Consider the following 14,142-nt stretch of genomic DNA (forward strand, 5'->3'; position numbering starts at 1 on the left):
TCTGCCTGGCTTATTTAGTAATTTTTAAGTGTAGATTCAGTGGCACTAAGTACATTCATAATTTTGTGTGAGGATCACTATTTCCTGAACTTTTTCATCATCCCAAAGAGAAACTCTTGTAGCTGCTAAACAATAATTCACTATTCTTCCTCATCAACCCAGACTCTGGTAACCATCTGCTGCTGTCCGTCTTATGGATTTGCCTATCGTAGATATCTCTCACCGACTGATGTCATACAGTGTTCTATTGCATCTGTCTTATTTTGCTCAACATCTTTGAAGTTCATCTATATTGTAACATATCAACATTTTATTCCTTTTGTGGGTTAAATAATATTTCATTATAGGCATACATTACATTTATTTGAACAGTTGTGTTGTTTCCACTTTTGGCTAATGTGAATATTGTTACTTTAATACTGGTCTGCAAGTATCTTTTCAAACCCTTATGTTTCTTTGAGACAAAACTGCTGAGCCATTGTGATAATTCTATCTTTGACTTTCTAAAAAAGATTTTTTTTTGCAAAGAGAATCTCTTTTTTAAGATTTATATTTGCATGTGTGTATATGTATTTGTGTACTGTGTACATGACTGATGCCCTCAGAGGCCAGAAGAGGGAGTCAGATCCTTTGGAACTGGAGTTACAGACAGTTGCCAGTTGCCAGTTGCCATGTGGGTGGTGGGGACTGAACCTCGTTCTTCTGGAAGAGCAACCAGTGCTTTTAATTGCTGGGCCATCTCTTTAGCCAGTATCTTTAATTTTTAAAGAATTGCTAAACTCTTATCCATAGCAGCTGTATTGTTTTATAGTCACACCAGCAATGCACCAGGGCTACATTTTATTCTCATCTTCACAAATATATATATTTTTTTTTACAATGGTTATTCTGAAGTGTGTGAGGTAGCATCTCACTATGGTTTTGATTTGTATTTCTCTAATGACTGGTAATGCTGCTCTTTTGTGTGTTTATTTGGGTATTTGTGAATCTTATAAGAGAGATATTTATGGGAATCCATTGCTTATATTTGAATTGGGCTTTTTGTGTTGTCTTAACTACTGAACATTTAATTGCTAAGCGTTACTGAGAACTTTGGAGTAATTGTTTCCATAGTTCTTACTTTTCCAGGATGCTGTATGTTGAAATCACATAGTGTTCCCTTCACTTGGTAATATGTATTGAAGTTTCCTCCATGTCTCCTTGCAGCTTGCTATCCATCCATGCTGGGCTTGAGACCAAGGACCGTATACATCTAAATACATATGGTACTGCTAAACTACTACCCAACCCTCTTGTTTCTTTTCCTCCCTTTCTTTTACTTCCCTTACTTCTTTGTTTCTTGAGACAGGGTCGCACTATGTAGCTCAGGATTGAGACCATTATCCATCTGCCTCAGACTTTCAAGTGCTGGGATTAGAAGCATATACCATCATGCCCAACTTAACAGTATCCTTAGAAAAACAGGTTTTTTTTTTTTTTTGAAGTTATACTATTTTATATTACTTCTTTGAGAATTTCATGCATTTATGCAATATATTTTGATCATATTAACCTCCATGTCTAGGAAGGTCAGAGGCCCTAGGGTAGAACCAGCTATTGTTATTTTGCTAAATGCTCGTGCTGTCAAATTGTCTTCTAAGTATCTATGCTTATACCCGTAGATGTTGGCTGTTTTTTGTTTTTGTTTTTGTTTTTGTTTTTGTTTTTGTTTTTTTTAAACCGGCTAAGTCAGTTTATTAAAATAGTTGACTCAGGCATCTGCAATAGTGACTTCAACCTCCACGCCTGGCTCAATACTGATGGAAGTGATTTGCTTAACAATCTCGGAAGGACTGTGCAAATCAATCAGTCGCTTGTGGATTCTCATTTGGAAACAACCCCATGTCTTGGAACCTTCACCACAAGGTGTTTTTCTTGTAGTGATTCTCAGAGTCTTGGTAGGCATGCGCACCGGTTCCTTCACTTTCAGATTCTTTTCCTTGGCGCCTCTGATCAAGTCAGCGCACACCTTCTTCAGCGACTTCACGTTGCGGCTGGTGAGCGTGATTCGAATTCCGTGAGTCGCCACCTCGGGTTCCACCGGCGTCTTTCCGGTCTTTAAAAGCCATAGCTGCGGCGCGGCTTCCTGACCGACTTGTTCCTTGGCAGGAGCGAGCAGCCGTGAGTCAGCACGGGAGCAGACGGAGCTCCGGGCACGCACCGCCACGCTTGAGAAAAAGAAGATGTTAGCTGTTCTTAATCTTGGCCAGAAGCTTCTTTTTTTGCAGTGGAAATAAGTCAAAGCTGAGAGGTGTAACTGATGATAGTGCTAGTAATGAGACTGAGTGCTCCCTCGGACATGAGCCCCTCCACAACCACTACCGTCAAGGCTCAGGCGACGGGAAGGGTGTAAGACTGGGAGGAGAGCTGTGAAATGCCGTCTTCTGAGCATGGCACGCCTATCACACCCATGACCTCACAGCAGCCATGGTTGCCTTCACAAGACTTGTACAAGATCAAGTCAGGCGAAATCCTGGTGTAAATGAGAGCAGGTGGTCTCCAGGCCCCTCCCTTTGCCGAGGAGCTGTTAGCATGGATAGCTGCTGGGGAGAGAGAATCATTATGAGTACGTGGTCCCTTGTGTAGTGGGTTATTTAAAAAAAAAAAAAAAAGACATGAAGGGGAGCTTATTGGAGGGGATAAAAGGAGGTAGATATGATAATATTTGTGAGTATGTAGGAAGTTCTCAAAAATAAAAGTATTTTTCAAGCTAGGCATGGTGGCACACACTTGTAAGTACCAACCAGCACTGGAGAGGTAGAGGCAGGTAGATTGCTGAGTCTTACTAATCCACCATCAGCCTACCTTAATTGACATACTCCAAGCCAACAATGAGCTGCTGTCTCAAAAAAAATGGCATCTGAGGCTGACCTCTGGCCCCCATGTGCATTTGCACATACCTGGTGTCCTCAAACACACACACACACACACACACACACACACACACACACACACACTTATAGCACTGAGTGTCTATGTTAGAAAAAATTTCAAAACAGTAATCTCTATCACTAAAATTAGAAAAAAAATAAATTCTACACAATGCAAGCAGACAAAAAGAGGCAATAAAGAGTGAAACAAACTGAAAGTAGATTGAAAAATCTACTTTCTTGAAAAAAAAAAACCTCTAATCATATCTACTGAGGGGATGAAATTTGTCAATATAAGGAACAAAAGAGAAGACATTGCTGTAATGCCATAGGAACCAAAGAACAGAAAGAGTGCTCCAGTGTTGTGACAGGCACTGGCGAAACATGGACAGACAGTATCTGCAGGCTGTGGTGTAAAACAGTTCACTCTCTTCCTGATAACCCCATTGCCCTCTGTTGGTTTAAGAAATTAAAGTTGATGCTAGTAGCTTTTTCATGAAACACTAGCCCAGGTGGTCTCATTGATGGATTCTAAACAAATACATGGGAAACTCTAATAACAAACAACTTTTCTAGAAAAGCAGAAGATACAGGAAATCTTCCAGCTGTTTTTTTTTTCTTTCTTTTCTTTTTTTTGAAGTGAGGCAGGCATGAGATAAGGTCTTATGTATCCAAAACTCTTCAATTTATTCTCTGGCAGATTTTTTAGGACAAGGGTAAAAAGCAGCCCCATTCTTCCCCAACATATCACAAGAAATGTCTCTAAGCAACTTACTAATATTCTTCCTTTTGAAACCTCTTGAGTTGGGCCCTCATACTTTACATCACTTTCAGCAGCACTGTCTTCTATGATCCTACTAGGATGACCCATTAAACCCCTCTTAAAGCTTCAACAACTTTTCTAGTCCCAAGTCCCAAAGTCTATATTACACCAATAAGCAACATTGCCAGGCCTGTCACAGAAATACCCCACTCCTGGCACCAACTTCTGTCTTAGTTGTGTTCTATTGCTCTGAAGAGACACAATGACTAAAGCAACTCGTATAAAAGGAAGCATTTAATGGAGGGCATGATTACAGTTTGAAAGGGTTAGTGCATTGTCATTGTAGGGAGCATGATGGCAGGCATGGGGCCGAGGAGCAGGTGCCGGTTACATCCAGATCCATAGGCAGGCCGGGGGGGAGGGGGGGAGGAGAAGGAGGAGAGGGAGAGGGAGAGGGAGGAGGAGGGGGAGAAGGAGAGGGAGAAGGAGAAGGAGAAGGAGAAAGGAGAGGGCCTGGCATGGACTTTGGAAACCTCAACCCCACCCCACCCCACCCCCAGTGACACACTTCTTCTAACAAGGCCATACCGCCTAATCTTTCTAATCCTTTCAAACAGTTGTACTTCCTGGTGACTAAGCATTCAAATATCTGAGCCTATGGGGGCCACTCTTGTTCAAACTGTTACACTATGCATCCCACATACATCATCTCCTTTGTCTCAGCTTTCCGAGTCCTAGGAGATGCCTCCATTTCCAGCTTCAGTTCATCTTTTGATGTCAGACTTACTCTGATAGCCAAACAAGCAAACAAACAAATCAACAGGTAAGATATACATTATCATCACTCATAAATGTAGAAACAAAAAAAACTCAAGAAATACTAGTAAGTCCAGCATTTCAATATATAAATTAAGACCAAAAATGGAATTATTCCAGAAGCTTAATGCTAAATCAAAATTGTGAAAAATCAATGTAAACTACCATAACAGTATAAAGAAGAAAAATTACATGATTGTAACAATAGATATAGAAAAAACATTTGACTAAATTCAACATCTTCCAAGATTTTATTTAAAGTAACTTAAAAAAAAACAACTTTCAGCTGGGTGGTGGTGGTGTACATCTTTAATTCCAGCATTTGGGAGGCAGAGGCAGGTGGATCTCTGTGAGTTTGAGACCAGCCTGGTCTACTGAGTGAGTTCTAGGACAGCCTCCAAAGCTATAGTGAAACCCTATTTCGAAAAACCAAAACCAAAACCAAAACCCCTCTCTCATCAAACAAGGCATAGAAGGAAATTCTAGCAAGCTGATGAAGGACATTTATGAGACACTAATATAAGGTCTTTAAAAACTATAGCTCTACCTGGCCCTGAATGTTCTATGTAATCAAGCTTCATAAATTAATCCAGATACAGAATTCGGGGAAAGACAACAGATCAATGAAACAGAATGGAAAGATTATAAGGGAAATCACAAATAACTTCTACAAATTAAAAATAGAATTCATTTCCCCCCAAAAGTGTACTGGGCTAGCTGGTAACACACACACACACACACACACACACACACACACACACACACACACACACCCACGCGCGCGCGCGCGCGCGCGCGCGCGCAAGCGCACACAACAACAAGGAGATGCAACAACAATGAGATGAGACTGAAGGATGACATACAGAGCAAATTTTATCTTCCTTTGCTATTTGCATTTTGTACTGTGTACATGTATGCCAACATTTCTGTTTTAAAAATTGTTAGACTGGACTCCTTTAATTAGATACACGCCTTTAACCCAGCACTTTGGAGGCAGAGGCAGGCAAATCTCTGATTTCAGAGCTAACTCAGTCTACCTGAGTTTCAGGCCAGCCAGGACTATAGAAAGCAGCTCTGTCTCAGCAGTGTTAGTAACTGACATGAAGCAGAAGCAGAGGTCTGCCAGCCAGGGGTTTTATCCTTCTCCTTTACCTTTCTCCACATCTGCATTTCTGTCTACTACCAGCTCCTCTGTCACGGAGAATTAGCATTCCTCACTACCAAGTGAACGTTGGGGCCCATTCCTCAGTGTCCCGGATTCGTTAGTTTTCTTTCCCGTTCAGAACAGTTCTTGCCCTAAAACCTGTAGTTCTAGACTAAGCTCCAATGTTGCTATCCCAGGAGTCTTGTCTGACCCTACAGATCCCATTGGAGCATTCTCTGAAGTATTTGTCTGTTTGCTTGTTTGGGGGGGGGGGTTATTGTGTGTAGCCTTGAACTCATTGGTACAAAAAAGACTTTCTGAACAGAACACTATTAGCCCAGCCACCAAAATCAACAATAATCGAGACCCCTCAAAATTGAGAAGCTGCTGCACAGCAAAGGACACCATCATTTGGACAAAGCAACAATGGGAAAAGACTTTGACCAACTATACATCTGATAGAGGGCGAATATCCAAAACACATAAAGAGCTAAAAAACAAGATAAGACAAGACAAGATAAAACAAACAAAACAAAACAGCCCTAGCCTATATAATCAAGAAAACAAGCAACCCAATTAAAAAATGGGGTACAGATCTAAACAGAGAATTCTCAATAGAGGAAACACAAATGGCTGAGAAACACTTAAAGAAATGTTCAACATTCTTAGCCATCAGGTAAATGCAAATCAAAACACTTTGAGATTCCATCCTACATCTGTCACAATGGCTTAGATGGTAAGGATGTAGAGCAAGGAGAACACTCATATGATGCGGATGAGAGTGCAAACTGGTACAGACACCATGGAAATCAGTGTGGTGGTTCCTCAGAAAATCGGGAGTTGATCTTCCTCAAGATCCTGCTATACCACTCTTGAGCATATACCCAAAGGGTGCGTTATCCTTCCACAGCAACACTTGCTCACTCATGTTCATTGCTGTTATAGTCATAAAAGCCAGAAATTGAAAACAACCTAGATGTCCCTCAACAGAAGAAAGGATAAAGAAACTATGGAACATTTACAAAATGGAATATTGCCCAGCCATTAAAAAAATGACATCGTGTAAACCATGTTGCCATCAAAGACCAAACAGATGCTCAGGTCTAGGCCACAACCTGAGATCATGTTGGTATCCAAGAGCTGTGCCACTATAGGGACCATGATGATTTGCGTGACCAGCACCCTCACCAGGGGCCATGTTGTCATCTGGGCCAGGACTGCTGTTGATGGCCATGTCTGGGTCCATGACCCTACTGCAGACAGGGTCTGTGTTGATATCTGTGGTTCCTGACACCATTGAAGGCCATGCTGATACCAGGGGTCTGGGTTGCCACCTGGGGCCATGTTGGTATTTGAGGGCCTTGCTGCCACCAGGGCCATGCACTGAGTGGCCTACACTGCCTTTTGGGGCCATGGAGACACTGGGCCTGCTGCAGCTGGGTCTGTGTTGATATCCATGGCCTATGTTGCCACAAGGAATTATAGGAGCCATGTGTGTTGAAGTCCCAGGCCCTTGCTAAGCAGTCCCCACCCTTCACTGGTCCTGGGATAGTTGACCCTACCCCTCCATGAATACTGCAGCAGGAGAGCTGGTCCCACCCCTCAGGGGAGAGCAGACCCCTGTACTAGGGAAAGATGGCCCTCACCACAGGCGTGTACTTCCCCTGGTCAGTGCGCTAAAGCTGACCCTGGTGAAGGGTGCACAGATAAGCCAGCCCTGAGGGTGTGAGAGCAGGCGAGGTGACCCTGGGTCTTCCTTGTCTGCCATGTGGAGGCATGGGGGAGGGAAAGATGCTACACAACCCCCCAACCTGAGCAAGGGAGATAAATGGCCCTGGGGTAACAGGAGTGGGAGAACTAGCCCTGCCCCTCACCAGGTGCAGCACACAAGAGAAGGGGCCCGACACATTATTTGAGCTGTATACTAGAGTTGACCCTGAAGATGTGAGAGCAGGAGAGCTGATCCTGCCCCCACCCCTTGTACGCCCCTACAGCAATCAAGAGACTGGCCCCTCCACCTCGATTGGTGCTGTGAGTGTGGGTGAGCCGAAGCTGAGAACACGAGAGCTGGAGAACTGGCCCTGGTCCTTGCTACAGGCTGCATTGGGTGAGCTAGCTGAGGCAGTGCTGGAGAGCTCACCTGATAGTGACAATGAGAGAAAGCTGGTAGGCTGACCAATCCAGCTACCACCCAGGGCCAGAGTTAGGGCTATGAGTTGCCCCAGCCCAACATCTACCTCATCTATGAACTGTTGGAGCATGTGAAGGGGAAGAACCTACGAACCAAAACTGCAAGATCTCCATGACACAGGACAACAACAGGATATCCAAGGGGAGCCCCAGTAAGAGCCCATTAAAGGTGGCGTAGCAGAAACCAGAGGCCTCGAACCAGACCATTGACTGATGGCAATGGATACTTGCAAGTAAAGATAAGTGGACTAAAGAGTAAACTGTGTGACTCAATAGGCCACACTACAGCTTCCACGTTGAGATGTATTTTGCTTTGTTTTATTTAGTTTTGGATTTTTCTTTTTAGTTTTGTTTTGTTTGGGGGGATTTGCAAGGGCAGAGGGTGGAGAGTGGTCAGGTAGATAAGTGGGATTGGGATGCATGATGTGAAATCTACAGAGAATCAGTAAGAGTTAAAAGAAGTTTCTAGGGCTGGAGAGATGGCTCAGAGGTTAAGAACTTCCAGAGGTTCTGAGTTCAATTCCCAGCAACCACATAGTGGCTCACAACCATCCATTATGAGATCTGGTGCCCTCTTCTTGTGAGCAGATATACATGGAAGCAGAATGTTGTATACATAATAAATAAATAAAATTTTTAAAAAATGACATCATGAAATTGCAGGTAAATAGATGGAACTAGAAAAAAATTATCCTGAGTGAGGTATCCTAGATCCAAAAAGATAAATACAGTGTGTATTTACTTATATGTAGATATTAGCTGTTAAGTCAATGATCACCAAGCTGCAATCCATGGGACCACAGACGGTAGGTATAGAATAAGGGACTAGAGGGAACAGATAGAGCTCATTAGGAAATAGAATTAGAATAGATAGATATGGATTGGTGGAGGGCTGGCATGGGAGGATCACGTGGGAAGGGGGAGAATAGAGAGGTTTGTGGGAGGAAATATAGGGAGATATAGCTAAAATTAAGGGGCATTTGGAGGAGTACTATGGAAACCTAATGCAGGAGAAACTTCCTAAAACATACACACAAATGAGGGCAATCTAAATGAAATTGCCAAATACTGGGGGAGACAGAAACCCAACTGGCCAGCTCTTGTTACCAAATGAAGCTTCCAGTGCTGGGATTGGGTTACACATAATTGAGTTGATGGCCAGAAGGGCCCCATGGGAATTCCCAAACAACTCAGGATGTTGCCAAGGTTATAGGTTTCCCTCCAAAAATTGACAGCAAGGCCCTAAGACAATACCTATATAACTCGTTGAACATGCAGATGCCAAGCTGGTACTTACAAAGAGACTTCACCCCCTTTTCCCAGCATCTTTGTACTCTGCATACTATCAAAAGAGAAATGTAAACACCAACTCAGCCACAAAACCTTTATCTACAATGGTGTACTACCTGCAAGATATGCTCGGGCAATAATGGCACAAAGCTTGTGGGAGTAATCAATCAATAACTGATTTGACTTAAGGCCCACTCCATGAAACACTGCATTACCCAACACTGCATGGATGACCAAGAACCTGAGACTAGTTAGCCCAGGGACCTAAGGTAAAACCAAGTGATACTTGTCTAAAAAAAAAGAAAGAAAGAAAGAAAGAAAGAAAGAAAGAAAGAAAGAAAGGAAGAAAAAGTGTAATGATAAATGATTCCTAATGATATTCTGCTATACTCATAGATTAGTGCCTTGTTCAGCTATGATAAGAGAAGCTTTCTACTGAAGTAGATGGGAGCAAATATAGAAACCCATAGCCAAACATTATGTAGAGGGTGAGAGATCTCAGAACACTCTCCACCCAATCTCTCCCCTCAGAGCTCAGGGAATCCCTCCCCTCAGGGATCAGGGAATCCCTCAGAAGAAGATGTAAAAAGAATGAAAGAGCCAGAGGAAATGGAGGACACCAAGAAAACAAGTCCCTCTAAATCAACATGAGCAAAGCGCGTGTGAACTCACATACAGGCAACATGCACAGGGCCTGCACAGGTCTGCACCGGGTCCTCTGTGTATATATTATACTCTCCAATTTAGTGCTTTTATGGGATTCCTGAGTATGTGAACAAGTGGGTCTCTGACTCTTGTGCCTTCTCTTAAACTCCTTTTCCTTCTGGTGGTTTGTCTTATCCAACTTTGTTGTGAATATATATAACATTTTACTTTGTTATATTTAAAAGATGAATGAATGGGGCTGGAGAGATGGCTCAGAGGTTAAGAGCACTGACTGGCTGCTCTTCCAGAGGTCCTGAGTTCAATTCCCAACAACCACACAGTGGCTCACAACCATCTGTAATGAGATCTGGTGCCCTCTTTTGGTATAGATGAAAACAAAGCACTCATATACATAAAGTAAGTAAATAAATATTTTTTAAAAAAATGAATGAATGAATGAATTAAATAAATAAATACAAGGTAACTACTGGGGTAAAGGCTAACTGAATTGTCACTTACACCTGCTGGGAGAGGGAAAACCAGTTTTCTCCTGTGGAGTGACAATGGGTTTAACAACCACTCCAGGACAGGCTGCCTTAGTGAGCCTCCATGGAGAGCAGCACTTGCAATCTCTTTCCGCTCAAACTGTAAGCTTCTCCTCCTTGCTCCTACAGTGCAACTTAAAGACAGTACTGCCTTTGTGGCTGGATCACCACCTGGGCTTTCAGTTTAAGTATGCAATTGATCAAATCTGTAATGAGTGCAGCACCTGGTGACTGACTTGTTTGAGGTCCCAGTGCTTACACTGGATATGAACAGCAACCTCCTTGATCTAACGACATATTATTGGCTTGAGATCTGATTCTTGTTCCCTTCCCTCAAGTAGTATTCAGAATTCTAATATTGAAAATTTGTGCAGATTTGTGTGGAACAAAGCCTAGGGGGAAAGAAATGAAAACTGTAGATTGGATAGTAATCTGTGTTTATCATTAACAATAATGTATTTGGGGGTGGTTTTGGTGTCATAATTTCCTTTAGTTGGTGTTTTACTTCAAATTCATTTCTGTCCTACAATGCAAGTTTCAATAAAAGTTTGCTTAATTTAAAAAGAAAAAGATGCTGCCGCTGTTGCTTTCCTGTCACAGCAGTCCTCCTTGAATTTCTGATGTCTGATCACCCCTTAAGTGAAATATCAAATGTCTGTGTTTCTGACCCTTAACTATGTTTTCTCCCTGAGCCCCTGTGTGCTTCTCAGACACTTTTCCAGGTAAGGAAGGAGAGTTTGGAAGAAGTTCCTCTGTCCCAGCCACTCTTCCTTACAACATACCTTGTGTGCCAAAGTACTGTTTTCTGAGGATGACTAACTTATAAGTAGACAACATAAGAATAGCTTAGCAAGTGGGGCAGTGATGGCGCATGCCTTTAATCACAAAACTCGGGAAGCAGAGCCCTGAAGATCTCTGAGTTTGAGGCCAGCCTGGTCTATAGAGTGAGTTCCAGGACAGCCAGGGCTACACAGAGTAACCCTCTTTCAAAAAACAAAACAAAACAAAACAAACAAACAAACAAAAACAAAACAAAACAAAAATAAAAAACAGAATAGCCTAGCAACCTAGGACTCCACTTGGCTTGGACTATGCACACACCCCTCTCATAGTGCACTTGGGCTATGCACACATACTTTGTCTCTAAACAATATACCTAGCAATAGTGTAAAAAGGGGAAGCACTGGGCCGATGAATGCCAATCAGTTAAAGATATCAACGGCCAGCCGCTTGATGTGGGATTCAATGGTGCCAGGCCAAAAAACGGCCAACGGGCCACCCGTCCCCAGGGCCCTCGAATATATGGGGCTATGGAGGATCAGAGCAGTGGGACCAAAACTCAGTGGTCGTCCCTTCGGCCACCAAGGGACCAAGGAGAGCCACTGAGGGTTCAGCAGGATTGGACCTCTGTTCCACCACCAGACTCGTATTAACTCCCCAGATGGGGGTCCAATTGATAGAGTCAGACTTTCAGGGTCCCTTAGAACCAGGCACAGTTGGGCTCCTTCTAGGGAGATCTTTTTCAGCTTTGAGAGGCCTTAGAATCCACCCAGGGGTGATTGATCCCGATTACACTGGAGTGGTGAAGATCATGGTAGAGTCCCCTAGAGGCATTACAGCCATCTCCCCTGGAGATAGGATAACTCAGTTGATACTTTTGCCTAGCCTGCATGAGTGTTTTGCTGCACAAGACAAAGAAAGAGGGAAAAGCGGCTTCGGATCCACAGGAACAGATTTGACTTTTCTGTCCCTAGATTTGGACCAAAGACCAGTTTTGGAACTTAATATAGATGGAAAAAGGATCCTAGGCCTATTAGATAAGGGGGCAGATAGAAGCATTATTGCCAAGAAAGACTGGCCTACAGGCTGGCCCGTACAAGTCTCTTCTCAAACCCTACAAGGGCTAGGTTATGCAAAGACTCCAGACATGAGTGCAAGACAGTTACAGTGGAAAGATGAGGAAGGTCATTCTGGAGTTATGCAGCCTTATGTTTTGGAACTTCCTGTTTCCCTATGGGGAAGGGATCTTCTAAAAGACATGGGTTTTAAGTTGAGCAACGAATATTCCCCTACTTCTCAAAAAATTATGAAGAACATGGGATACCATCCCAATTATGGAATAGGGAAATATTTACAAGGAAGAAAGCATCCTGTTCAAACGCAACAAAGAAATCCTAGGCAAGGTTTGGGTTTTTCCTAGGGGCCGCTGAGGAAGGAATTCCCATTACTTGGAAGACAGAGGAGCCAGTGTGGGTTCCTCAGTAGCCACTGTCCTCTGAAAAGCTCAGCGCAGCCAAAGACCTTGTGGCTGAACAACTGTCATTGGGACACATTAAGCCATCAGTGTCTCCATGGAACACCCCTATTTTTGTGATTAAGAAAAGGTCTGGAAAAATGGTGCCTGCTACATGACCTAAGAGCCATTAACAATCAGATGCAGATTATGGGTGCGGGCCTGATCCCGTGCTGACATGGGCACGAGGTTCTGTTTGTGTTTTTCCACAGGACCAACAGGATCCGGTGTGGGTGCCAGAACGATTGATCAGGAAAATCCAACATGAGGAACACCATGAGTGTCAACGTGGTGATGCTTCTGCTCCTTCCCATGATGAGTCAACTGGGGATGGCAGAGCAGAGATGGGGGATGTATAATGCAGGGGTTTTCCCATGCCTTTTAACCACCAATCGAAGTTTAAAAGATTATCTCAGTTTCTATTACAGAATTGGTCATCCGAGTTTGAAGACACCATGAGAGAACTCTGGATGGCTATCGTGCATGTGAATTCCACCCGAATAGACCTATCCCTTTCGAGCAGCCTGACTTCCTGGTTGAACTCCGCCATGGATCATTTGAAAGAGTGGGCGGGCATGGGAGCGTTAGCAGGCCTCTTGATTATGGTCTCCCTGGTTTGCCTGTGGTGTATATGCAGGATTAGGTCTTCGAAAAAGTGTGATGCAGCTATGATTATTCAAGCCTTTACTGCCATAGAGGCAGGGCAGTCCCCCCAGGCCTGGTTGGCCACTATTAAGAACTAAAATGCTCTCTTAAGCGGGGTGGGAGGCTAAGCACTGCACGAGGGTTTGTTTGTATGCCGCTAGGCTGCCCTCGGAAGACAAGCCCGATTGCATGAAGGTTGTACCCAAGATCCTTCCCCTGGGAAAATAGGTACGGGATGGGTTTGGGTCACCGCAGGCGTAGAGTTTGTGGGTGTCACCAATATATTATCCCTTGTTTGCACACCGGGAATCGGGCCTCTATCTTCACCTGCTCTGTTTTTTAATAAAGAAGGGGGAACTGTGGAGAGCTGCGATGCGATGCGCCAGAAGATGGCGCCGGTTTCCGCCTTCCACCATCCCGAGGGTGAGCACTCTCTGGAATAAACAACTCCTTATTTGGCTTGGTCTAAGATTCAAACTTGCATCAGCAAATGCGAGCCTATCCGCCATGTGGTGTTCTGGGGTTGGCTGGCAAGAGTGCTTTAAAGCTGTGGGGGGCCTTGCGGCTTCCTTGCTGGTCAAGGCAGTCATGACACAAAACAAAAAACAGAAAAAAAAAAAGAATCACCTATGCAATCAAACTCTTCCTTCTCTTAAATTCCATAAAAGCAAGTGCCAAACAGTAGTTGGGGACTTTGTGTTCCTTTGCACATGTGGCCCACTGTTATTATTCTAATGGCATTCTTTCTTTCTGATCTATACTATCACTTTGCTTTGAATAAAGTGTCCTACTTTGCAAATCTGTGTGTGCAAAATTTCAATGTTTTGAATAAGATGTCAAGAACGTGGAAGTACCAAACCCAGATTCTGGGCCACCAGTAACACCAGTAATACCTACACAGT

At 43.5% G+C, this 14,142-nt stretch overlaps 1 protein-coding gene across 1 annotated transcript; it reads right to left on the reverse strand.

Moving 5' to 3' along the window:
* Positions 1–1,750: 1,750 nt before the first annotated feature.
* LOC113834431 (40S ribosomal protein S20-like) lies at positions 1,751–6,878 on the reverse strand. Its single transcript, XM_035438694.1, has 2 exons — positions 6,748–6,878; positions 1,751–2,207 (listed from the first exon to the last, which is right to left on the reverse strand). Exons 1-2 carry the CDS (start codon positions 6,876–6,878, stop codon positions 1,751–1,753), a joined length of 588 nt encoding a protein of 195 aa, XP_035294585.1.
* Positions 6,879–14,142: the final 7,264 nt, after the last annotated feature.

Source organism: Cricetulus griseus, chromosome 2 (assembly GCF_003668045.3).
Source record: "Cricetulus griseus strain 17A/GY chromosome 2, alternate assembly CriGri-PICRH-1.0, whole genome shotgun sequence".
Classification (NCBI taxonomy): domain Eukaryota; kingdom Metazoa; phylum Chordata; class Mammalia; order Rodentia; family Cricetidae; genus Cricetulus; species Cricetulus griseus.

Bases quoted from the DNA above. Each gene is read 5' to 3' on its own strand.
- LOC113834431 (XM_035438694.1), bottom strand. From the start codon at position 6,878: ATGGACCCAGACATGGCCATCAACAGCAGTCCTGGCCCAGATGACAAC. The intron at 2,208-6,747 runs GTTGTGGCCTAG...CTTTTTCTCAAG, and splicing joins GGATACCAACATGATCTCAG to CGTGGCGGTGCGTGCCCGGA.